This window comes from Dendrobates tinctorius, unplaced genomic scaffold (genome assembly GCF_039654945.1).
Source record: "Dendrobates tinctorius isolate UK_male_01 unplaced genomic scaffold, ASM3965494v1 ptg000175l, whole genome shotgun sequence".
Lineage (NCBI taxonomy): Eukaryota > Metazoa > Chordata > Amphibia > Anura > Dendrobatidae > Dendrobates > Dendrobates tinctorius.
In genome coordinates this window covers 4,480,095-4,506,648 of record NW_027361842.1, presented here as the reverse complement: position 1 = coordinate 4,506,648, position 26,554 = coordinate 4,480,095, and the positions used below count along the sequence as shown (strand labels likewise).

Sequence of the window (26,554 nt, the reverse complement as noted above, 5' to 3'; positions counted from 1 at the left end):
GCACGATATCCTCGTTGAGGTGAAACGAGGACACCACCTTCGGAAGGAACGAGGGCGGAGGCCGCAGAACCACCTTATCCTGGTGGAGAACCAGAAAGGGAGAGCGGCACGAAAGAGCTGCCAATTCCGACACGCGCCGGACGGAGGTGATGGCCACCAGAAAGGCTACCTTCCAAGAAAGGAGAGAAAGGGAAATATCCCTGAGGGGTTCAAAGGGCGGACCTTGCAGAACCTCAAGAACCAGATTAAGATCCCATGGATCCACGGGCGCCCGGTACGGCGGGACCGTGTGAGCCACGCCCTGAAGAAAGGTCTTAACCTGAGGACGGGAAGCCAACGTTTTCTGAAACAGAATGGACAGCGCCGAAACTTGACCCTTCAGGGAACTGAGGGCAAGCCCCGCATCCAATCCTGCCTGAAGAAACGCTAGGACTTAAGGGAGCGAAAAGGACATGGGCGCGACGTCATTGGTCTCACACCAAGTGAAATAGGCCTTCCAAGTACGGTAGTAAATCTTGGAAGATGATGGCTTTCTGGCTCGGATCATGGTCTGAATTACGTGGTCGGAAAATCCTGCTCGTTTCAGAACCTCGGTCTCAACAGCCACGCCGTTAAATTGAGCGGCCGAGAATTGGGGTGGCAAATCGGACCCTGAGACAGCAGATCTGTTCTGTCTGGAAGCTTCCAGGGGGCGTCCGCGAGAAGGTTGACAATGTCCGCGAACCAAGACCTTCTGGGCCAGTTCGGGGCGATGAGAATGACCGGAAGTCCTTCTGCCTTGATCTTCTTCAACAGCTTGGGAAGAAGAGGCAGAGGAGGGAACAGGTAGGGAAGTTCGAACTGGGACCAAGGAACGGCCAGGGCGTCGGCGCCCACTGCCAGAGGGTCCCGAGACCTGGACACGAATTGTGGGACTTTCCTGTTGAGGCGAGACGCCATGAGGTCTACATCCGGGGTTCCCCACCGAAGGCAGAGCAGATGAAACACTTCCGGATGTAGGGACCATTCTCCCGCCGCGAGACCCTCGCGGCTGAGAAAATCGGCGGCCCAGTTGTCTACGCCGGGAATGTGAACCGCGGAAATTGTCGGGACGGAAATCTCCGCCCAACGAAGAATCTTGGACACCTCCGCCAGGGCTGAAACACTCCGTGTTCCCCCTTGGCGGTTGACATATGCCACCGCTGTGGCGTTGTCTGTCTGAATCCGTACCGGCAGTCCCTTGAGGAGCCTTTCCCAGTGGACCAGAGCAAGATGGATCGCTCGAATCTCCAGAAAGTTGATCGGTAGCGCTGATTCCCGATCCGACCATCGACCCTGAACAGTGTGGTTGCGGAACACAGCACCCCAACCGAGGAGACTGGCATCTGTGGTTACTATCTGCCAGTGAATGGGAAGGAAGGATCGACCCGATAGAATGAGAGGTGACGACAACCACCAGTTGAGAGACCGCTTGATCCGGTAAGAAAGATGGACAGGGCGATCCAGGGACCGAGGCGACCTGTTCCATTTCGACAGAATGGCCTGCTGGAGAGGCCTGGCGTGAAATTGGGCAAAGGGAACTGCCTCTATCGCCGCGACCATCTTTCCCAGGACCCTCATGGCTGTACGGAGGGATGGGAATCGCGAGGTCTGCAGCGATCGTACTTCCTGCTGCAGAGAGAGAATCTTTTCTTGTGGGAGAAAGACCCTTGACCGACGAGTGTCGAACAGAAGACCTAGAAAGACCAGGCGTTGGGTAGGAACCAGACAGGACTTTTTCCTGTTGACGATCCACCCGAAATTGGAAAGAGTGTCCAGGACGATTGACAAACTTTGGTGAGCCTGTTGGAATGAGGGAGCCTTGATCAGAATATCGTCTAGGTACGGGAAAAGAACGAGGCCTCTGACTCTCAACAAAGCCATCAACGCAGCCATGATCTTCGTGAAGACTCTGGGAGCGGTGGCAAGACCGAAGGGCAGTGCGACAAACTGGTAGTGGTGCTGTCGAATCGCAAAGCGCAGGAACTTCTGATGTCTGGAGAAAATTGGAACATGTAAATAGGCATCTTGGATGTCTATTGAGCACATGAATTCCTGCTCCTCCATGGAGGCGATGACCGAGCGAAGCGACTCCATGCGGAAGTGGCGAAGGCGGACCCTCTTGTTGAGCAGCTTGAGATCCAAGATGGGTCGAACTGCGCCGTCTTTTTTCGGCACTACAAACAGGTTCGAGTAGAACCCCGTGAAGCGCTCCGATTCGGGAACGGGCACAATCACCCCGGAACTGAGGAGAGCGGCGATAGCTGTAGAGAACCCCGGGATCAAGGCTGGATCCTTTGGAGGCCGGGATTCGAAGAAACGATCCCGTGGGAGAGAGACAAACTCTATCTTGTATCCTGAGGATACGACCTCCCTGACCCAGGCGTCCTCCACGGCGGCCAGCCAAACGTCCCTGAAGGAAAGAAGTCGACCTCCCAATTGGAAAGGCCCTTCGCGTGCCCGATGATAGTCATGCTGAAGTAGACCGTCCAGATCTAGATCTGGACGGTCTGCCCTGGGAGGAGTGGGGTCGCCAGGAAGGAGTGGGTCTGAAGGAAACTTTCCTTCTCTCCTGGCGAGCCTGCGGTCTCTGTTGGCTGGAGGAGTTGTCCGCCGTATTGAAACGGCGGAAAGTCCGAAAGGGTCGAAACTGACGCCTTAGTGGGGGTCTGCGAGGCTTGGACTGAGGGAGGAGTGAACTCGTGCCTCCGGTGGCGTCCTTAATAATCTGGTCCAATTGGGACCCAAAGAGGCGCACCCCCTGAAAAGGCAGGTTAGTGAGGGACTTTTTAGAAGACAAGTCCGCTTGCCATGTCTTTAGCCAAAGTGTACGTCGAATTGCAATAACGTTGCTTGACGCCTGAACTGCACAGGATGCAGCATCCAAGGAAGCGGAGAGAAGATAGTCCCCAGCATGGGAGATCTGATTGGCGAGATTGGCCAAATGCTCCGGTTGCGCCTTATCTAAGATGCCCTGCCGAAGGTCGTCTGCCCACGTGGCTATGGTCTTTGCTGTCCAGGATGAAGCAAAGATTGGACACACCGCCGCTGAAGCCGCTTCAAAGGCAGACTTCGCCAGGGATTCTATAATCCTGTCATTAGAATCCTTTAGGGACGCCACGCCTGAAAGCGGGAGAACCGTGTTATTGGATAGCCTGGACACGGGCGGATCGACCGAGGGAGAGGCCGACCAGTTGTCCGTGAGCTCCTTAGCAAATGGGTAGAGTATGCAGAGACGTTTTCCTCTTTGAAAGCGTCTGGTCGGATCCTCTCTTTCCTTGGTAAAAATGTTCCCAAACTGGGAATGGAAAGGAAAAACCCTGGAGGGAGTTTCTGCCCGTCTGAACGAAACCTCCTGATCTGAGGATTTCGCAGGGGAGTCAGCAATATCGAAGGTATGATGGATCGCAGCAATGAGGTCCTGCACTGTGACCTTCATGCTTGCATCCTGGTCTGAATCCAGCTCTAAAATCCCCTCAGATGACCTGTCCGAAAGCGCTTCCCCTGACTCGGGAGAGGAGGCCCGAGAGGGAGACTGGTGAGAAGGGCTATGCGGTGAGATGGGACTAGGAGAGGATTCCGGCTGGGAATCTTGCCTGGGTCTTTTGCGACTACTGCTGGCTGATTCAGATGGAACAATTTGGGACCTGCTTGGCCCTGCTGAAGAGTCCAGGGGCAACTTATCAAGAACGGCCACCAGGGACTGAGACACCCTGGTGAGGTCTGCCACTGATTGAGATAGCGAGGAGGCCCAGCCAGGCATGGGGGGCTCACTCTCACCTGGGGCCGCAGATGGCTCCTGGACGGCGTCAGGCTGAATTGGATTGCTACAATCCAAGCAGAGGGGAGTGGACTGGCCTGAGGGAAGTTTGCGATTGCACGAAGAACATGCAAAGTACTTGACTAAAGTGCAGGGGGGGGCGGTAGAGCGGGTACGATCAGACTTAGACATAGTGAAAAGCTGAGGTAATGCCGGAAGGTTGGGGGACAGAGGGCGGAGAAGGGTCAGTCTGCAGTGCAGAGCTACTCACGGTCCGGTGTCCCCAGAAGCGATGCTCTGCGACCTGTCAGTGGATGCAGGTCAGAGCGAAATCCGGCCAACAGACCTCCTGAAAAAACCAGCTGGAGAAGATGCTGTCCAGTGAGGAGCTGGTGCCCGGCTAACAGGCTGGGAAAATGGCGCCGTCCTGAGAAAAAGCGCGCCTTAGGAGAGGAGGGAGGGCGGAGCACCAAGCAGGGTTAACGATTCACCGCCCTCTAGCCAATAACAGGCTGGGCAGGTGAAGGACAGGCGGTGGGAGGGCCTGGGAAGAGCGGGAGAGAAGCCCGCTTAGAAGAAAGGGGCGGGAGGCGTGGCCGCGACGCAGCGGTAGGCCCGAACTGAAGCTGGGGCCTAAATTAGTTGCGGCGGCCGCCTGTCAGCAGGGGGTCGGCGCGGAGGTCCGAAAAAGTGGGACGCCGCAGTCGCAAGTCGCTCCCAATGGGAAAAAAACCCTGTGCTCCCTGTACCCAGAAAGGGGGGAGGGAAGGGGGGGATGCCCAGCAACATTGAGCTGCCTATAGCCTTGTGGCGACTGCGAGCGACCGCAGCGCCTACCCCTGTGACCATTGAAGAGGTGACCGTCGGGAATGGGCAGCCAGGTAAATAAATATGAAGCCGGGGCCTAATACTCACCCATCCACGATCCGTTACCTGTCTGAAGAAGTCTTGCGTCTCATCCAACCGACAGGCTCTGGTAGGCGAGTGGGAGGGAGACTGGCGACAAGGACCCCTGGAGTCGCTGGCACGTCTTGGTGTCGGCGTCCGTCTGGCTGGTCCTGCCGCGGAGAACTGCAAGGATACGGGGTGGCAGTACACGCCGTACTTGCAGACTCCATGTGGGAGTACAGATGTGACTTTTCACTCTGTATCCCTCCGTAGAACCTGAAAAGGAACGACGCACGACGAGGTAGATATGGGTCTAATAAAAGACCCGTGTCCACCTCCTACTGACACTAAGCTAAAACTGAGGAATTCTCTGCCGGTCGGTGGGGTGTACACTGCGGAGGAGGAGCTATCTTTTTTTGTGCATAGTGTCAGCCTCCTAGTGGCAGCAGCATACACCCAAGGTCTCTGTGTCCCCCAATAAGGCGAACGAGAAATATTTTATTCCGATGACAGTTTATCCTTGTTTTAACCCTTAATGACCAAGCCAATCTTTACAATTTTGACCAGTGTCACTTTATGAGTTTATAACTCTGGAAACCTTTAATAGATCTCACCGATTCGGAGATTGTTTTTTTGTGACGTTGTACATCATGATAGTGGTAAAATTTCTTTAATATGACTTGTGTTTATATGTGAAGTTTATTTTTACAATTTTTAATTTTTATGCCCTTAAATCAGAGTTATATCACACAAAATAGTTAAAAATAACATTTCCCACATGTCCACTTTTCATCAGCATAATTTTGGAAACGTACGTTTTTTGTTAAGGGTCAAAAGTTGACCAGGGCTCTCTCATTTTTCCAACAAAATTTACAAAAATTTTTTTGTGGGGGGGGGGGGGGGGGGAGAGAGACAACATCACATTTGACGTGACTGAGGGGCATATATGACAGAAAATACCCAAAAGTGAAACCATTCTAAAACTGCACCCCTCAAGGTGCCCAAAACCACATTCAAGAAGTTTATTAACCCTTCAAGTGCTTCACAGGAACTGAAGCAATGTGGAAGGAAAAAATTAACATTTAATTTTTTTCATAAAATTTTCTTTAGATTCAAACTTTTTATTTTCACAGGGGTAACGTGAGAAATTGTACAACAAGTTTTGGAATCCATTTTCTCCTAAATATGCAGGGGGGAAATCTAAAGTTTGGGCACACGGCAGGGCTCGGAAGGGAAGGAGCAGCATTTGACTTCTTGAATGTAAAATTTGCTGGAATAATTAGCGGATGCCACATTGTGCCTAAACAGTGGAAACCCTTCACAAATGACCCCAGTTTGGATGCCACTCCCCTCAAGAATTTTATCCAGGGGTATAGCGAGTATCTTGAATCCATTAGGTGCAACACAGAACATTAGGTTGTCATATGGAATAAGTCATTGTTAATATTGAGCGTAAGTGCTCGCTACTCCAGTTTGGTGCTCAGGTATACACCGAATATCGGGGTGCTTGAGTCCCTGCCACACGTTCCGCGGCTGTTAAGGACACCCCAAAAAAACACGCTGGGATCTGCAATACTCTGTGTATAGCCGAGCACCCGATGCATACTTGAGTAGCGAGCACTTGCACTCAACACTACCCGTAATAGTAGTTTGTTTTTTTGGTTTTTTTTTAAGTTTTGAAAAACCTAATTCTAACCCCAACCCTAACAGACCCCTAACCCCAACTGCAAAGAATGGAATAAAACATAAATTATTGATTTACTAATTTTTTATTTTGATCACTGAAATAGTCTTATCACAATGATCAAAAGGAAGCAAGAGGAAAAATGTCCTACAGTTGCCGAGTACCGGCCAGCAGATCACTGTGAATGTGCCTGCCATTTTTTTCTCCCAGGAAGATGACGCTGAGGGACTGATAAGAGGGACTGGAGGATGGCGGAGGTACCGGTACGATGTATACCATGTCAGAAGAGAGAAAACTTATTGAAACAGACTGCACACTTTTTTGTGATCACTGTTATTCAGTGAACAATGGCGATCACATGACTGGACACCAGAAAATCCAGCCCTGATCATGTTCTCCGGGGTCTTGGCTACCACCGTAGCGGCCGCCGTTTTAATGCGTATCTGCGGTCGTTAAGGAGTCAAGAAATACCTTGACAACAACAATGTAATTTGGCGGTTTACGGTGGATAATCTTCTCATACTGCACCCTTTTGAGTACTGATCAAGATTTTAAGCAGGAATGTTTAAACATCAAAAACCGTTTAGGCCTCTTTCACACTTCCGTTTTTGACCATCAGTCAAAATCCGACAGGTTTTGAAAAAAACGGATCCGCTATTTTTTTTTTGCGGATCCGTTTTTTTCCCCATAGAGTTGCATTACTGGCGGATCTTGATGGATGGCCATCCGTTGGATCCGTTATTGAGGATCCGCCAAATTTTTTTCGTCCGCCGGCATGCTTGGACGGACCTTGCAACGTTTTTTTTTTGTTGTTGGATCCGCATTTTCCATTGCGCATGCCCGGAGAAAGGAAGTCAAGGAGAAAATTAACCCTGAAATCCTTTCTGGAGGACGAAAAAAATTCTCTCGGCCAGCGGTTCCGTTAAAATTCTTCATTCTGCGCATCCGTCACAAAACGGATCCTGTGGCATCAGTTAGGAACGGATCCGCTTTTCCGCCTTTTTGGCGGATTTTAACTGACACAAAAAACTGAAGTGTGAAAGAGGCCTTATCTTGACGAGGTTACAATAAAAGGACTATGTAAATAGTTCATAGTATTTTGAAAAAAAGAGGAGGGGGGTGTGGGAATGGGGGAAAATGCTATTAGACGCGTTTCGAACGCTAAATGCATTCTTAAACTTGGCATGAATAAAGAGTCCGAAACGAGTCTAATAGCATTTGTCCCCATGTTTCCCCTTTTTTTTTTTTTTTAAAGAAAATACTATGGATTGTTGCTATGCATATTTTTGATACCTATTTGGTTTTAATATTTTTTGAATAAAGAATTGTATGTTTTACAAAGTTTGCCGCATTAGGAGCTGGATCTTTCTTCCTTCACATTTTCTGGGCACGTATCATGGTGATGTCTCACATTTAGTAGTTACAGGTAATGAAAGTGTGAACAAGCCCAAAAGAGGTGGTGATTGGGCTAAATTTTTATTGGCAAGAGAAACTTATTAGATATTTAAACTAAATGCTTGTGCTCTTCTTGGGTTAAATAGGCGTACAGATGTAAGATTAAAGTATCTTTATTAATGTAGAACTAAAAAAAAAAAAAAAAAACAACTGTCTATTTGGACATTTCATTGAATTAATAGTTTTTCATGTTTTATTCATCTTCACTTTTACACTTTAGTAATTTAATGTAATATTCACCTAAAGATTAAAATTTCATTAACAATAACTTGCAGGTGTAACCTAATTAGGCAAACTTTGACCTTCTGATCTATTAGACATTCTCTCAGCTTTGAGACCATTTGAATTTGATACACATGACTAAGGACTTCCAGCAGTCCGAAACGCGAAAGACATTATATACCTTTCCATTGGATTTTTTTATTCTGTTCTATGAAGACACTTGTGTATTAAAGATATCTTTTTAATAACTTTTGAGGTGCTGAATTTCAGACCTTGTCTTTCAATTGTTGCTCAAGGACTCCAGCCTAGAGTTTTCGTGCATCGCTAGTATCGTGCACATTTGGCATTTCTGGTGAGCGGATACAATTCTTTCCTATTCCTACATTATGTCATCATTTTTTAAACATCTTTATCAGAACAAATGGCAGGATATTTACCTGCCAAGTTTCACAGGGCTTCCACATATGGCAATACAGATACATTGTCGTCAGGGTATTAAAGAGAATATATATTTGAAGTTTTGCTAAATTCAATTGTGGTCAACATTATTGTTATTCCTAAATAATATTATGTGTATATATATATATATATATATATATACACACACATACACACACACGCAACATGTAAAAGATGTCCTGAAACAAAGCATCACAAGAACCCTCTACCCCTGAAGTAAAAAGTGAATATTCATTTCTCATCTATAGTCACCTACCCTACCTGGTGATCTTCCATATGTCTTCCAATGCATCTTCTGCTTAGAGGAAAAATAGAAGTGGATCCAGCTCACTCACAGGGCTTATTTAAAAAGTAGAAAACTTTTATTGGATAATCCTTTAAAAATTAAAGATTACAAAACAGACATCTTTGACGGCACAGCAATGACAGGGGGTGGTGTGTAATGAGACCATACACGTTTCGAGCAACACGGCTCTTTAAACAGTGTTGTTCAAAACGTGTATGGTCTCATTACACACCACCCCCTGTCATTGCTGTGCCATCTAAGATGTCTGTTTGTAATCTTAAACTTTTAAAGGATTATCCAATAAAAGTTTTCCAATTTTTAAATAAGCCCTGTGAGTGAGCTGGATCCACTTCTATTTTTCCTATTGCCTTGGACACTGTGCAGCAGTGAGGAAGCCGTGCTCGTTCTCATGCCTGGAATTACATCTCAGGGGTGAGCTGAAATTTTCTCTTTTTTTAACTTATCTTCTGCTCAGATCAACATTCCTTTCCTTCTACTTCCAAGATGGCAACCACAATGACATGTGAAGTGTAGAGGTAAATCTAAACCATACCTCCCCCTTGCCTTTCCTATTCCACATCACAGAGAAGCAGTAGTTTAAACTTAACACTGCATTCTCATCTTGGTAACAGAAAAGACCTCCTGGATTGTGTAGTTTTGCAAAAGGACTAAACAGCTGGACTCTAAGCCAAGCAGGCGAACCCGCGCTATTGTATGAACAGTTTACTTTACGTTTCACCTTGTGTGGACAAAGACTGTATTTGAGTTTTCCTGTGAAGCAGTTTGATGACTTAATAAACCAATTGGACTTTAAATGGAAACGATTCCTGTGATACCTCAGACCACTCCCAAGTGAGTAGCATTGTTACAATAAATATATACATACACACAAATAGTGGGGAAAATAGGTATTTGATACACTGTAGGTGGGAAAACTTGCAAAATCGACAAAGAATGGAGAGTTCTGTAATTTTTTATCGTAGGTACACTTCAACTGTGAGAATTTAAAAATAAAGAACGAGAAAATCACATTGAATGATTTTTAAATAGATAAATTATATTTTATTGCATGAAATAAGTATTTGATCACCGACCAACCATCAAGAATTCTGTCTCTCACAGACCTGTTTTTCTTTAAGAAGCCCTCCTACTCTGCATGCACTCATTTCCTGTATTAATTGCACCTGTTTGAACTTGTTACCTGTATAAAAGACACCTGTCCACACACACATCACACACCAACCTCTCCATCATGGCCAAGACCAAAGAGACAAAGAGCTGTCTAAGGAGGCCAAGCACAAAAATGTAGACCTGCCCAAGGATGGGATCGACTACAAGACAATAAGCACGCAGCTTGGTGAGAAGGCAACAACTGTTGGTACAATTATTAAAAAATGGAAGAAACACAAGATGACTGTCAATCTTCCTTGGTCTGGGGCTCCATGCAAGATTCTGAGAAAGGTCTGGAATCAGCCCAGAAATACACGGGAGGACCTGGTCAATGACCTGAACAGAGCTGGGACCACAGTGGTTAGCACTGCAGCCTTGCAGCGCTGGAGTCCTGGGTTCAAATCCCATCAAGGACCACATCTGCAAGGAGTTTGTATGGTCTCCCAATGTTTGCGTGCGTTTCCATCGGGTACTCTGGTTTCCTCGCACACTCCAAAAACACTCTGATAGGGAATCTAGATTGTGAGCGCCATTGGCGACAGAGACAATAATGTGTGCAAACTGTAAAGGGCTGCGGAATAGGTTAGCTCTATATAAAAAAAAAAAATAAAGATTTTTATTATTATTTTAAGGTCGTGATCAAATGAGACCATAATAGAACTTTGGTATCAACTACACTCGCTGTGTTTGGAGAAAGAAGGATAAGTACAACCCCAAGAATACCGTCCCAATCATGAAGCATTATACTTTTTGGGTGCTTTTCTGCAAAGGGGACACGACAACTGCACCGTATTGAGGGGAAATGGATGGGGTCATGTATCACTGAATTTTCACCAACAACCTCCTTCCCTCAGTAAGAGCATTGAAGATGGGTTGCTGTCTTACAGCATGACATTAACCTGAAAAACACAACCAGACCAGGCCAGTCTCCAGGCCTGAACCTAACAGAACATCTTTGGAGGGAGCTGAAACTCAATGTTGCCCAGACAGTCCCAAAATGCAAAAAGATCTAATGAAGATCTGTATGGATGAGTGGGCCAAAATCCCTGCTGTATTGTGTGCAAACCTGGTCATGAACTACAGGAAACTTCGGACCTACCTCTGTAATTGCAAACAAATATTGTATCACATAAGTATTTTATAAAGTAGAATAGAACTTTATTTCATGCAATAAAATGTAAATTAGGTAAAAATCATACAATGATTTTGCAGAATATGAGCAAAGGGCAAGAGCTGAACCTGTAATTAATGAGAAATTAGACTCACCTGCCCCCCTCCTTGTCAGTGGTCAAAAGACTTTCCTTAACCTACTATGAAAGGTTGCTTTGATGATTAAAAGAGAAAGTTTTAGTCAATCTTATCGGCTTTTTTGGGGGTGAGTGGATTATCAAAGCTGTAGGCCTGGGTGGGCAATGTGAACAGGAGATGACAGTGCAGAGGAGCGGGTCTTGACAGATGACATGTGGATCAGCGAGAACCAGGACAGCAAAGTATGAGGCTGGCAAACAAGCGGAGCAGATAGTAGAAATGAGAAGAGCCAGATGTGTGGAACAGCAGCAGTTTAGGAAACTGTAATCTTTCGGCAGGGAAGTTAATAACATGAATTCAGTCTGGTATTTCCCAGCAGGACAATGGTTACTGTCAGCAAGGTAACAAAAAAGTAAATGCAATGAAGTCATTACAAGCTGGAGATTTTCTTGAGGAAATGGATTATCTTGACTGCATTGACCAGAAGTGAACAGTGGCAAGAAGTTGGTAACTTGCTGAGAGGTTGGTGTGGACAATACCCAAGTAGCCTGGACTGAGCTTGGAAATATCTGATTGTAGCGCGGAAGTCAGGAGTAGAAGAAATGGATAATAAGACCCCAGGCTGAAGCTCAGCTAATTGAAGTAGACGAAGCCTCCTATCAACTTGATGCAACTGAAGCAACACTACATTATATGCAAGCACCTGGCCTCTGCAAAAGCCAACCTTAAAGACTCAAGGTCATGATGTCATAGGATTTGCTGGTCTGAGAACCCGAGTGTGCAAAATAAAGTATCTACAGAAGAAGGGAACCAGGTCTGGTACTTGTGCCAGTAGAGTCGAGTAACATGTTCGTTATTCACAACAGCAATGACTTGAGAGCTGTCTAAGCAGACTACAAATTTAATTATAACCATATACAAGCAGTCTAAAAGATAAAAAAAAAAAAAAAAATTCCAAGGCCGTGACATCACGGCTTTAACAGTTCGTAATGTAATGTTTGTTTTATGAATAGCAATCAATCAAAACCATCCAGGACATTGAGTGAAGAAGAAATTAAAGAGAACGACACAAGCGTTTGTTCCAAATGTGACAAACACACATACTACATCTAAAAGAACTTCTTAGTGAGCTAGACATTCCTGGAGTGATTGTTTCAACCCATATTAATGCTGGACAAACCAGGGGCAAAGGCCAAGGAGGACTCCACTCACTACTTAAAGAAATGCAAAAAATAATTGTAGGAAGATGTTCTATGGAAAGAAGAAAAACTCATTAGAAAAGCATACCAGAATTAGGTTTAGGGGTGATGAAATAAAGCCTACAAAGAAAAATGCACCTCCCTACAGTTAAAAACATTGTGAAGGATAATGTTGTGGGAATAATTTTCCGCTTCTTGAGGACTTGAACGTGTAACAGGAACAATGAAATCAGAAGATCCTCAGACCACACCCTCAGACCATGTTAGAGAGAAATGTGCTCTCAAATCTTAAAAAAAATAAGTTTTAGTAGAACAAAATTAGTTCTACCACAGGATAAAAACCCAAAGCACAGATCCAATAGTACACTAGAATGGTTAAAAGGACAAAAAAAATGGGATAGCTTTAACTTCTTAACGACCGCCGATACGCCTTTTAACGGCAGCAGTTAAAGGGTACTTATTCTTCAGTGCCGCTTCTTAACGGTGCTGAGAAATAAGGTTATCGCAACCCCCAGCGTCGTAAATTCTCCTGGGTCTCGGCTACCCCTGGAGAACATGATTCGGGTCGGTTTTTAACGACCCCAGTGTTACGATCACTGTTATTCATGGAATAACAGCGACCGCAAAAAAATAACTAAAGTCAGATTTCCTATTTATTTCTCTCACCTCTGATATGAACTAGCACATCAGAGGAGAGAGAAATGGGGTCCCCCGGTACCTCCTGCATCTTCCAGTGATGCCCCCAGCTTTCGGCGTCTTCTTCTGGGAAGAAAATGGCGGGCACATGCACAGTGCGCCCGCCGAGATCTGCCGGCCGGCACCCGGGAACAATGGGAGATTTTTCCCTATTTGTTAATTTTGATCACTGTGAAAGATCCTACCACAGTGATCAAAATAAAAAAATAATAAATCAACCCCCCCATTTATCAACCCCTTAGTTAGGTAAAAATAATAAAATTAAAAAATATATATATATTTCCGTTTTTCCATTAGAGTTGGGGTTAGGGCTGGTGTTGGAGTTAGGGTTGCAATTAGAATTGGGGGGGCACTGTTTAGGTACAACAGGGGGTCCCTCCAAACGCGACATGGTGCCCACAATTGATTCCAGCCAATTTTGCACTCAAAAAGTCAAACGGTGCTCTCTTCTGAGTTAGGGTTGGGCTGGGTTTTGGGGCTAGGGGTGTCATTAAGTATCAAATTTGCTCTGTCACATAGGGGGTTAAACTGGCCAGAAAGAGTCCCGAGACCAATCCAAGTAAGAATAATTTGGGAGAGGTGAAATCTGCAATTTGAAACAGAAGCCCTGCAAACATTTAAGAGCTTGAGAGAATGGCAGTATGAAATGGCTTTTAATCTTGTCCATGTCATATACTGTTTCATCTTTATTTAAATGAATACATGTAAACTTTTTTTGCTAAATGTATCAAAATATTCTAATGATACACAGCAATCAGGGTTGCCAATAATGTTGACCACAGCTTTACAAAAACTTAAAGAGCTTGTCTTGCCTTAGGCTACAAGACTGTAATCACTGTATGTGACTGCAAACTTGTGAATCCTCACATTGGGTAATGTGAGGATTCTCCAGTGCTGGGTGGTCATGTGACCAGAAGTACCGTATATACTCGTGTATAAGCAGTTTTTCAGCATAGTTTTTGTGATGAAAACGCCCTCCCTAGGCTTATACACGAGTCAGTTGTCCCAGAAAGCCGTCGGGGGAGGGGGTGCGGCGGAGCAGCGGGTGACAGAGGCAGGAGCCTTCGGGTGTGGTTAAAACCTATGCCACTGCTAAAGAGAAATTAATATTCATTTCTCTTAGGCTAAGTGCACACGCTGCGGATTGGTTTGTGGATTTTTTATCTGCGGAACCGCAGATAAAACCGCAGGTAAAATGACCTGCGGTTTTACCTGCGGATTGGCCTGCGGTTTATCATCTCTACAACGGAGGAGATGGTAAACCGCAGCAGAATCCACAGAAAAGAATTGACATGTCATTTCTTTCTGCGGATTCAAAACCCGCAGCTTTTCCGCAGTTAAAAATCTGCAGCATGTGCACAGCAGAATGTAAATCCCATAGGATAACATGTACACTGTCTGCAGTTCTGCTGCGGCCAAAACCGCAGCGGAACCGCAGCGTGTGCACGTAGCCTTATAGCGCACACAGTGACAGCTGCAGCCGCCGGCTTCCAGAAGACATCCTACTCACCTTCCAGAGCGCCCTGCATCTCGTTGGTCCTGGTGCCCTCGCAGCAGCTCTTCCTGTGCCGAGCAATCACATGGCGCCGCTCATTAAGGTAATGAATATGCACGCGTCTCCACTCCCATAGGCATGGATGGAACATTCATTACCTTAATGAGCGGGAGCATGTGATCGCTTGGCACAGGAAGCACTGTCGGAAGCCGGAATGAGGTGCTGCGAGGGCGCCGGGATCACCGAGATGCAGGGCGCACAGGTGGGTGAGTAGGATGTTTGTTTTTTTTTAATAGGAAGCATGCATACAAAGACGGGAGGGGGGAAGCCACGCAAACCAAGGACAGCAACGGGTGGGGGGGGTTTTGTAGTCACGGACACCAGGACGGCAACGGCAGAGCCACGCATACCAGGACGGCAACGGCAGAGCCACGCATACCAGGACGGCAACGGCAGAGCCACGCATACCAGGACGGCAACGGCAGAGCCACGCATACCAGGACGGCAACGGCAGAGCCACGCATACCAGGACGGCAACGGCAGAGCCACGCATACCAGGACGGCAACGGGGGTGCCACGCATACCAGGACGGCAACGGGGGTGCCACGCATACCAGGACGGCAACGGGGGTGCCACGCATACCAGGACAGGGATGAGGGGACGATGCATACCCGGCTTATACTCGAGTCAATAAGATGACCCAGTTTTTCACGGCAAAATTTGGTGCCTCTGCTTATACTCGAGTATATGCGGTATGTGATTTGCTTACTTTCGGCCACATTCCAACTAGACTTTGTCCGCCCTTGCTCAATAAACATACACTGAGCGAGGCTGCGCCTATCTTGTTGGTATACTTGCAGTCACGGGCCCACCATTCCTATCACCGGAGAACCCTCACAGCACGCAGTCACAGAGTGACTGCAGACTTGTAGCATAAGGCTGGACAACTCCTTTGAGTTGTTTTTCTTTAACATATTGGACTTTTAGTGAATAGGTGTTTAGCTTGCTGATCTGGAAGCAGTAAAGGAAACATTTCCTAAGAGGCCAAACTATAAATCTTGATCTGAATTCAAAAGCAATTATAGCAGAAAAAAACTAAACTATGAAAACATTGGTTCTTACTGTCTGTCGGCAAATAGGGCAGCTGATAGCACCAAGCCATGATCCGTATCTCCAGTACGCCACAATGCATGGACCTATGCAGTGATAACAATTAGTATATGTTTTATTTGTATACTAACCAACAAGAAATACATTACACTGCAAAAAAAAATAATAATAATAATGTAAAAATATAACACTTAATTACCACAAAAAAGGTGTCCACAGTTCGTTTCCACTGGAAAAGTAGCTTGCTGCAAGCATACTGGGCAAGACATATCTGAGTAGAATTGATGTCGAGGTTGTACAGTTGTTTCCTGTAAATACACAATGTATGTAAATGGAGCAAAAAACTACAGTTTATAAATCTGTACATTGTGATGCCTCTTTTTCCAAGATTCAATGCACTTTTTGAGATAAGTCATTTACAGCTACTCCTCTATAGTAATCAAAATAAACAAGAAAACAATCTATACCCCATACTAGTGTAGGGAAGGTGACCTGACGGACGGACAGACTTGTCAGAATAGAGAAAGGAAGGTTTGCACAGTTTAGACAGGTGTCAGTTATTACAGTGGGGAAACAGCTGAGAAAGTGTAGTGGACGTGCAGTACCTTGGGTTGGGGAGGAGTGTGAGCAATGGACTTGACATCAGCTTAGGGAACCGTTGGTCATGGGGGGCGGAGTTACAGGGAACCGGGAATTATATAAATTTGACAGGAGGGTTCCAGAAAGTTCCAGTCCCCAGAGGGAGCTCCAGTGACAGGAGGACTACGACAGTTTGTGCACTGAGAGGAAAACCGAACAAGGGGGACTGAGGAGAGAGAAAGTCAGGGGGATGGTCCTGACACCAGAGTACCGCAGTATAGACGAGGCACTGAGGTAACGCATACTGTATTGAGAGAGAGACGACTGTTCAGTAAAAGTGCTGTTGGTTTACGGGCCTAGGGCGGCCACAGTGACGGATCTGACAGGAGCGTCAAAAAGGGAAGAGGGGACGGTGCGTAAATGTACGTCCCCGGTGTAAAGTACGGTGTGCGGGAAGCGGCCCTGGAAACAGGGGGGTAGATAGGTGAAGTGAAGCAAGGTGAAGTGAAGCAAAGTGAACTCAAGTGCGGTGTACTCCGGAGGCCGTCAGGTGGACGGCAAGAAAATAAACTTGGACCTGTTGTACCCGAAACTTGCCTCATCGTGTGTCTGTACGTCACTGCGTGGTATATCGAGGGACCACCCCCCAGCTCGGCCCACCGACCCTACACTAGTATACAAATTAAAAATAAGCTGTCGATTTCTGTCTGGTTTCTAATCATTCTACTCGATTAGACAACAGGTATGTCTGCCACAACAGCTGTCAGATCCATCCAGTAGTAAATTGGTGCAATACAGAAAAGAAAAACAGCACATTTGCGTTTCAGTTTACATTCTGACTAATTTTAGACTGTACAGGAATAACAATATACAAAACATAACATACCTGTTCATTTTGTAGCTGCTCTCTAATGGCCTGTACTCGTTCTTGATTTTCAGGGTGAATGTTTTGCTGCTCACTTCTGTTTTTTTAATGAAAAGATATCATTACGTTTGCAACACTAGAATAAAACATTTCCATTCCATTGTTATGGTATAAAATTTGCTTTGCCATGAAGTTGGTAAATTCCAGGACTGTCTGAAAGCAGTTTGTTTGAATTATCACTCGTGATTAACCATGCACATTCAAGCAGCCAACACCTATCTTATGGATATGACTAGCCTCAAAATGGGCATACACCTAAAGCCCCAGTCACACATAGCGATCTCGCTAGCGAGATCGATGCGGAGTCACAAGTTTTGTGATGCAACAGCGATCTCACCAGTGAGATCGCTGTGTGTGACACTGACCAGCGACCGACCCCCCTGCCGGTTATCGCTGATCGTCCTGGAATAGCCAGGACATTTTTTTGATCGCTGGTGTCCTGCGGGCCAGCACGCATCGCTGCGTGTGACAGGTGGGAGACCAGTGATCAGCGCGCTGGTAACTAAGGTAAACGCAGGGTTTCTAAGCACCGGGCGGTGCTTAGAAACCCGATGTGTATCTTAGTTACAAGCGCGCTGATGCAGGGAGCTGGTAACCAAGGTACACATCGGGTTTCTAAGTGACGCGCGCCCCTTAGAAACCCAATGAGTACCCTAGTTACCAGCTCCCTGCATCAGCGCGCTGGTAACTAAAGTACACAGCGACACCGCGCGCTCGGCGTCGCTGGTGCTGATCGCTGGTGAAGCTGCCTGTTTGGAAGCTCACCAGCGATCATGTAGCGACTCACCAGCGATCCTGACACGTTGACATCGTTGTCGGGATCGCTGGTAAGTCGCTATGTGTGACGGGCCCTAAGATGAATGTCTGCTGCACTCTGATTTTGGCAGAACTGGTCAACCATCCAAGGTAGATGGGGTGCCATAACTCTAGCTCCATATGTTAGAAGATGGGTTTAACATGTTGGATTTCAACATGACAGATGTTTACTTCTCAATATAGAAAAGCCACAAACAGTGGCATGAATGTTTTTGAGAGATTGGGAAGAACTGCTATTGCCTAAATGATCAGCTATCTAAATTGCATGGCCCACTTTGAGTGATGGCCCTTTCTATAATGGCATCACCAGACTAGTAAACTGTTCAACCACATCACAAACATCTAAGTTTGCATGTTGAGAGCAGAAAATTAAACACACACTATTCTCTCTGCAAATGTAGTAGATTTTTCCATATTCAAAGTAAAAATAAGAACTTTTTTGGGCTATATGCATAGATACCTGACATACCGTAACATTAAATATGTGAGAGCAGCGATAAAGATTAAACTGATGAGTACTGCAACAACCACTTGGTTGCTTACACCTTCGATAAATGACCCATCATCTGATAAAGGGTGTAAAATATCTTGTTGGTTTTCAGCCATCCCAAAACACAGACATTAAGTTTCTGAAAGACAAGAAATTTCAAAAAAAGTTTGTTAAAATAAATGCACAAATAACAGGTTTATTCCATATTTTCAACAGATTTGAAATAAGAAAAAAAGGAAGCTATTCTGAATGATTTTTAATGGAATGACCAAATAGTTAAAGTGTTTAAAAAAAAACAAAAAAACTTTGTTTAAATAAACAACGTTTAGTTTGGATAAATCTTACTTTTATTCATACTTGTCACAAAGGTTTTCATTACTTTTCAGTATCATTCTAACTCACCTATTAGGCAGCCTCAGTAGTAAAAAGTTGGTCACACTCGTCAAACACTATGTTTGACGAGTGTGACCAACCTGTCAATCAGTTCTCCAAGCGATGCTACAGATCTCTTGGAAAACGCTAGCATTTTGCAAGCTAATTACGCTTGCAAAATGCAAGTTTTTCCGCGGGAAAATCGAGGGAATTTAAAATGAGATTTTCCCGCGGAATGGAATTCCGGAATTCTCGCGGTAATTTCCGCGAGAGTTCCGGTACGTGTGCACATAGCCTAAAAGTACCCTTAATCCCCATAATTAGTCTGAGACTAACCCATTCCATAGGAAGACATCATGCTCACAGGTCATATAAGCAAAGCCCAAAGTATCATTACCTTGTATACAAATATGCAAATAAAGTCCGTGGAGCCTCATTTAAGAGTCTCAAACACGGGACTAGCCAGATCTTCCTCCAGGGAAGGACCCAGCCAAGGAGTGGCTCCTTTCAGAAACCACCATTACCACCATATTAAGTGGCCCTTTAAGTCAATATCCAGCTCTTTACGAGTTTACAGATATGACAAGGGAAATACCAAGGCCAGGTATCCATCCACAGACAGCTGTTTCGGGGTGTTGCCCCTCATCAGTGTGGAGTAGGATTCTCTTTGCATATTCGTATTTCCCAGGGAGCAATGCACCTAGGATTTCACTGATTGAGCGCCTTTGCCGGCTGCCGCAGTGTTTTCTTTGACTGGTCTCCCTGAGGTCAGTGATTGTTTCGTGATGTTACCTTGTATACAAGACACGTGTCAAGGAGGCTCGGGTCAGCGCATCTACCCCGACGCGCATTTCTGAGGCTTTCTCCCTGACAGCATTACAGAGTTACTACCACATGATGTTCTCCATCTACTCTGGGTAAGAGAACTACTCAATAGTAGGAGATGTGCACACAATGCAGATTTGTTGTGTTTCCGCAGCGTTTTTCCACGGAAATGCTCCAAAAACGCAATGGATCACTAATGCAAGGTTAATCAATGACATTCCTGAAGTGTTGTGCACATGATGCGGAAATTTCCATCCTTATTTGCAGCATTTTCCACAGCATCTCAATTCTTTTTGCGGATCTGCAGCGTTTTTCACCCCTTGACTTCCATTGAGTTAGTCAAATCTGCAGCAAAAATGCAGGTGTAAAAAGGTTTGTGGATTTGGTGCCAAAAAGGTTGCAGATTTGTCAATTGAAATGATGTCAGAAGGAGGAAGAGTGTGTGGGCGTAGAATATAGAATAGTGCCCATCTTGGACGAAGCACATCAACAATAGAGTCCTATCATTTTATGGGGATCGATGTCTCCCGTTTAATTGAGCTGGTAAATTGTTTTTTTTTTTTCTTTTTATTAATATATCTTTATTTAGCTTACAAAAACGCATACAAAAACCACATCACAAATGCAACAAAAACACATCAAACACATAAAAAACGCAGTGATTTTCCACTGGGTTTTCTGCCAAGAGATGCAGAAACCTTGCAAAAATTTCTGCAAGCAAATCCGCAACATGCGCATATAGCCTTAAGGTTGTCACTGAGCATGGTTACTTGCTATAGGCTGGGGCTGCACAGCAACTTTGTTCACAACACAGGAATACATCAGCATGACCAGCTCCTGCCTCGGGCTCAGCGTCGATGGTTAGACTTTGTCAAACATAAAACCATAAAGGTTTAGGCTGGAGCTATACAGCGACTATGGGTGCGATATAGGTCGCTCAGTGAAAGATCACTGCATAACGCTCAACTAATTCACGCCGCAGCCCATTTTCACGTTTGCTTTTTTGCTCCCCTTCTTCCCAGAGCCACAACTTTTTTATTTTTCTGTCAATATGGCCATGTGAGGGCTTGTTTTTTTGCAGGATGAGTTGTACTTTTGAACGACACCATTGGTTTTACCATATTGTATAGTGGAAAATGGGAACAAAACTTTTAAGTGCTGTGAAATTGCAAAAAAAGTGTAATTCCACAACTGTCTTTCGCAGGTTTGTTGTGGTACCATGTTCTTTCCTTTTGATCATCATGAATTTGATGGTGCCCTGGGTGCGAGGGGGTCATCTGAGATTGGGATATTATTATTTTTACCCAACCCTGACTTCTACTTCACAACAACTTTGTCCCTGACTCCTTCGGAGATCTCCTTGGTCTTCATAGTATTTGGTTAGTAGTGCCTCTTGCTTAATGGTGCTGAAACCTCTGTGCCTTTCCGAAAAGTTAAAGGTTATATACTGACAGACCATGTGACACTTCCAGGCGGACTTCCTTTCACTAATCATGTGACTTATGAAGGTAATTGCTTGCATCAGAAATTTTTTTTAGGGACTTCATCTCAAAAGGGGAGAATACATATGCACATGACAATTTTTAGTTATTTTATCCCATAAATTTAATTTCTTCCTATATTTTTCTCACTTCATCAACACTGACTATTTAGTGCTGATGCATCTCACAAATCTTATTACAAAAATATTTAAACACAGATTGTAATGTAAGAAAATAGAAAGACAATTGGGTGAATACTTTGGAAAGCCACTGTAAGGCCATCGAGTTCAATCTATAACATGCTGATTCAGAGGAAAGCAAAAACCGCACGGGGCAGGCATTAATAGCTCCATATTAGGAGAAAAACTCCACATACGGCAATCAGACTAGCTCCCTGGATCAACGCAATATTAAGGAGACTAGTGTATATACCCTGTAATATTATACTTTTCAGGAAAGGCATCCAGTCCCTTCTTAAATTTTAGTAGGGAATCACTCATTACAACATCATATGGCAGAGAGTTCCATAGTCTCACTGCTCTTACAATAAAGAATCCACGTATGTGAGTATGCTTAACCCCCTAACGCCCGTCATTGGACATCTCCCTTGCTTTGATGAGGGCTCCGGCGTTTTGAACAGCTGACGTGCCCGTAATAAGCGCAGGTGGAATCGCGATCCACCTGCACCTATTAACACGTTAAACGCCGCTATCAAACGCTGACAGCGGTATTTAACCGGCACTTCCGGCTGCACGGCCGAAAATGCGCGCATTGCTGACTCCCGTCATGTGATCAGGGATCAGCGATGCGTTGGCATAACATCCAGAGGTCTCCTGGAGACTTCTATGGTTGTTGATGCCGCATTGCTTTGAGCGCCACCCGGTGGTCGGCGCTCATAGCAATGCAGCAATGCAGTAATTCTGCTACATATAGGTGATCTGCTCAATAAAACCTTTTAAAAAAAAAAAAAAAAAGAAAAAGAAAAAAAAAAAAAAAAAAATCACACACTTATTTGGTATTGCCACATTCAGAACAGCCCGATCAATAAAAAAACCCGATCGCTAAACAGCGTAGCAATAAAAAAAAATCAAAACGCCAGAATTACGTTTTTTTGCTCGCTGTGACATTGAATTAAAATGCAATAACGGACGATCAAAAGATCGAATCTGCACATAAATGGTATCATTAAAAATAAAATAACCCCAAGTGTAATAACCTGTCTTGGTATTACAGACCCCCCAGTTCCCTAATAATCTTGGTCGCTCTTCTCTGCACCCGCTCCAGTTCAGCTATGTCTTTCTTATACACCGGAGACCAGAACTGTACACAGTATTCTAAGTGTGGTCGCACTAGTGACTTATATAGAGGTAAAATTATGTTCTCCTCATGAGCATCTATGCCTCTTATGCATCCATTATTTTATATGCCTCGGCAGCAGCTGCCTGACAGTGTTGGGGCTCAAATTTCAGTGGAGGACGTTAACTGCCATTTCAATAGAACTTTCAGACTGTCTCTCTCCTTCTAGATCCACCTTCCACATTCCCTCTCCATAGAATTATTAAAGCACCAACTGTCATCTCTCAGGAAATGGGGAAAAAAGCAGATTTCACTGATAAAATATATTACCAAGTTTCTTACTTTCCTATTTACTATTGATTTATTAACAGATTTAAAACGAAGGTTACTAGTTAGCAGTCATGAGCGATCGTGCTTATACAAGATGTTTTCTGATCATGCTTGAGTGCTAACCGAGTGTCTTCGGCGTGCTCGAATACTATGTTCGAGTCCCCGTGGCTGCATGTCTCGTGGCTGTTCGAAGTCACATCACATGCAGGGATTGCATAACAAACAGGCAACCCCTGCGTGTGTTACGACAGCCATGAGGACTCAAGCACGCCAATAACACCTTATCTAAGAAGGTTCAGTCATTACTAGTAATTAAGTTTAAGGCCTCTTTCACACTTCCGTTTTTGACAATCAGTCAAGATCCGCCGATTTGGAAAAAAAAACGGATCCGGCATTTTTCTTTGCGGATCCGTTTTTTCCCCATTGAATTCCATTATTGGCGGATCTTGACGGATTGCCATCCGTTGCATCCGTTTTTGTGCGGATCCGCCAAAATGTTGCTGTTCTTCAACATCCTCAAAGACTTCCAAACGGAGCTTGCAACGTTTTTTGGCCGGCGGATTCTCCAGACACTCATTTAACCCGAAATTCTGTCTGGGTGGACAAAAAAAATTCTCTCTCTCTCCAGGCTGCGATTCCTTTAACATTCTTCATTTGGCGGATCCGTCAAAAAAACGGACGGGAGGCATCCGTTGTCATCAGTACTAACACGGATCCGCTATCCGTCCTTTTGGCGGATTTTAACTGACACAAAAACTGAAGTGTGAAAGAGGCCTAAACAGCTCCTGCCTCAGCAGTGATGCCGATGTAGGATCCAGCGATTGTCTGCAGCGGTCACAAATGGGGAGTGAGGCTTAATTTGATATTTTTACAGTTAAATAAACCTATGGAAATAAATGGCAAACCACTTTAAAAGCCATTAGACATGAATAAAAATGGCAGCAGCTGCTTGTTCGGTGTGGTGCACGGCCCACATTTCTCGACTGCAGTATTTATAAGCCCCGTACATGTATGTGGAGAGACGTGGAGTGAACAGCACACAGGACGGTACCTGCACAGGTCTCATGGACACGGGGTCCAGCAGGGCGGTCACACTAAGGACCGAGCGCAGAGGAGTCCTGTCAGCTGCTCAGCGAGAGCCCGGGACAGCGCACGGCAGGCTGCACAGCGGTGCTCACGGTCCCATTTAGTCAGCTTGTCAGCCACTGAGGCAGACTCATGACTTCCTGGAGGAGGGTTCTAAGCAGGAAGCCCAGCGGCCATCACTTCCTGCTGCACAGAGCGCTGTGCTGCCCGGTGCTCGTACTCGCCCCCTAGTGGCACGGCTGTCAGCACAGTGTCTGTTACTTGAGGCTGCCAGTTGTATCAGGATTCGGGAACAGGCGCTCTGTTTTATTAGCCGCCGCATGTAGTGTAGGGGCCATATATCTCTTCCTCAGTAGCAGCCCCATGTAGTGTAGGAGTCATGTATCCTGCCTCAGTAGCAGCCCCATGTAGTGTAGGAGCCACATATCTCTGCCTCAGTAGCAGCCCCATGTAGTGTAGGAGTCATGTATCCTGCCTCAGTAGCAGCCCCATGTAGTGTAGGGGCCATGTATCCTGCCTCAGTAGCAGCCCCATGTAGTGCAGGAGCCATATATCTCTGCCTCAGTAGCAGCCCCATGTAGTGTAGGAGCCATATATCTCTGCCTCAGTAGCAGCCCCATGTAGTGTAGGAGCCAGATATCTCTGCCTCAGTAGCAGCCCCATGTAGTGTAGGAGCCATATAGCTCTGCCTCAGTAGCAGCCCCATGTAGTGTAGGGGCCATATATCTCTGCCTCAGTAGCAGCCCCATGTAGTGTAGGGGCCATATATCTCTGCCTCAGTAGCAGCCCCATGTAGTGTAGGGGCCATATATCTCTGCCTCAGTAGCAGCCCCATGTAGTGTAGGAGCCATATATCTCTGCCTCAGTAGCAGCCCCATGTAGTGTAGGGGCCATATATCTCTGCCTCAGTAGCAGCCCCATGTAGTGTAGGAGCCATATATCTCTGCCCTCAGTAACAGCCCCATGTAATGTATGAGCCATATATCTCTGCCTGCCCTCAGTAGCAGCCCCATGTAGTGTAGGAGCCATATATCCTGCCTCAGTAGCAGCCCCATGTAGTGTAGGAGCCATATATCCTGCCTCAGTAGCAGCCCCATGTAGTGTGGGAGCTATGTATCTCTGCCTCAGTAGCAGCCCCATGTAGTGTAGGAGCCATATAGCTCTGCCTCAGTAGCAGCCCCATGTAGTGTAGGAGCCATATATCTCTGCCTCAGTAGCAGCCCCATGTACTGTAGGAGCCAGATATCTCTGCCTCAGTAGCATCCCCATGTAGTGTAGGAGCCATATAGCTCTGCCTCAGTAGCAGCCCCATGTAGTGTAGGGGCCATATATCCTGCCTCAGTAGCAGCCCCATGTAGTGTAGGAGCCATATATCTCTGCCTCAGTAGCAGCCCCATGTAGTGTAGGGGCCATATATCTCTGCCTCAGTAGCAGCCCCATGTAGTGTAGGAGCCATATATCTCTGCCCTCAGTAACAGCCCCATGTAATGTATGAGCCATATATCTCTGCCTGCCCTTAGTAGCAGCCCCATGTAGTGTAGGAGCCATATATCTCTGCCTCAGTAGCAGCCCCATGTAGTGTAGGAGCCATATATCCTGCCTCAGTAGCAGCCCCATGCAGTGTAGGGGCCATATGGCTCTGCCTCAGTAGCAGCCCCATGTAGTGTAGGAGCCATATATAGCTCTGCCTCAATAGCAGCCCCATGTAGTGTAGGAGCTATATATCTCTGCCTCGGTAGCAGCCCTATGTAAAGTATGAGCCATATATCTCTGCCTCAGTAGCAACCCCATGTAATGTAGGGGCTATATAGCTCTGCCTGCCCTGAGTAGCAGCCCCATGTAATGTAGGAGCCATATATCTCTGCCTCAGTAGCAGCCCCATGTAGTGTAGGGGCCATATATCTCTGCCTCAGTAGCAGCCCCATGTAATGTAGGGGCTATATAGCTCTGCCTGCCCTGAGTAGCAGCCCCATGTAATGTAGGAGCCATATATCTCTGCCTCAGTAGCAGCCCCATGTAGTGTAGGGGCCATATATCTCTGCCTCAGTAGCAGCCCCATGTAGTGTAGGAGCCATATATCTCTGCCTCAGTAGCAGCCCCATGTAGTGTAGGGGCCATATATCTCTGCCTCAGTAACAGCCCCATGTGGTGTAGGAGCCATATATCTCTGCCTCAGTAGCAGCCCCATGTAGTGTAGGAGCCATATATCTCTGCCTCAGTAGCAGCCCCATGTAGTGTAGGAGCCATATATCTCTGCCCTCAGTAACAGCCCCATGTAATGTATGAGCCATATATCTCTGCCTGCCCTCAGTAGCAGCCCCATGTAGTGTAGGAGCCATATATCTCTGCCTCAGTAGCAGCCCCATGTAGTGTAGGAGCCATATATCCTGCCTCAGTAGCAGCCCCATGCAGTGTAGGGGCCATATGGCTCTGCCTCAGTAGCAGCCCCATGTAGTGTAGGAGCCATATATCTCTGCCTCAATAGCAGCCCCATGTAGTGTAGGAGCTATATATCTCTGCCTCGGTAGCAGCCCTATGTAAAGTATGAGCCATATATCTCTGCCTCAGTAGCAACCCCATGTAATGTAGGGGCTATATAGCTCTGCCTGCCCTGAGTAGCAGCCCCATGTAATGTAGGAGCCATATATCTCTGCCTCAGTAGCA

At 45.9% G+C, this 26,554-nt stretch overlaps 1 protein-coding gene across 1 annotated transcript in view; it reads right to left on the bottom strand.

Annotated features, from left to right (window-relative positions):
• Positions 1 to 24,151, bottom strand: part of RNF170 (ring finger protein 170) — a 36,354-nt gene extending 12,203 nt beyond the window's left edge. The window contains exons 1-5 of the mRNA XM_073551343.1: positions 23,856 to 24,151; positions 18,480 to 18,639; positions 17,156 to 17,231; positions 15,890 to 15,998; positions 15,703 to 15,776 (exon numbers count right to left, since the gene is read on the bottom strand). Of these exons, the coding sequence (XP_073407444.1) occupies positions 15,703 to 15,776; positions 15,890 to 15,998; positions 17,156 to 17,231; positions 18,480 to 18,616 (396 nt within the window). The 5' untranslated portion in view covers positions 18,617 to 18,639; positions 23,856 to 24,151. The remainder of the gene's footprint in view (positions 1 to 15,702; positions 15,777 to 15,889; positions 15,999 to 17,155; positions 17,232 to 18,479; positions 18,640 to 23,855) is intronic.
• Between the last annotated feature and the right edge of the window lie 2,403 nt (positions 24,152 to 26,554).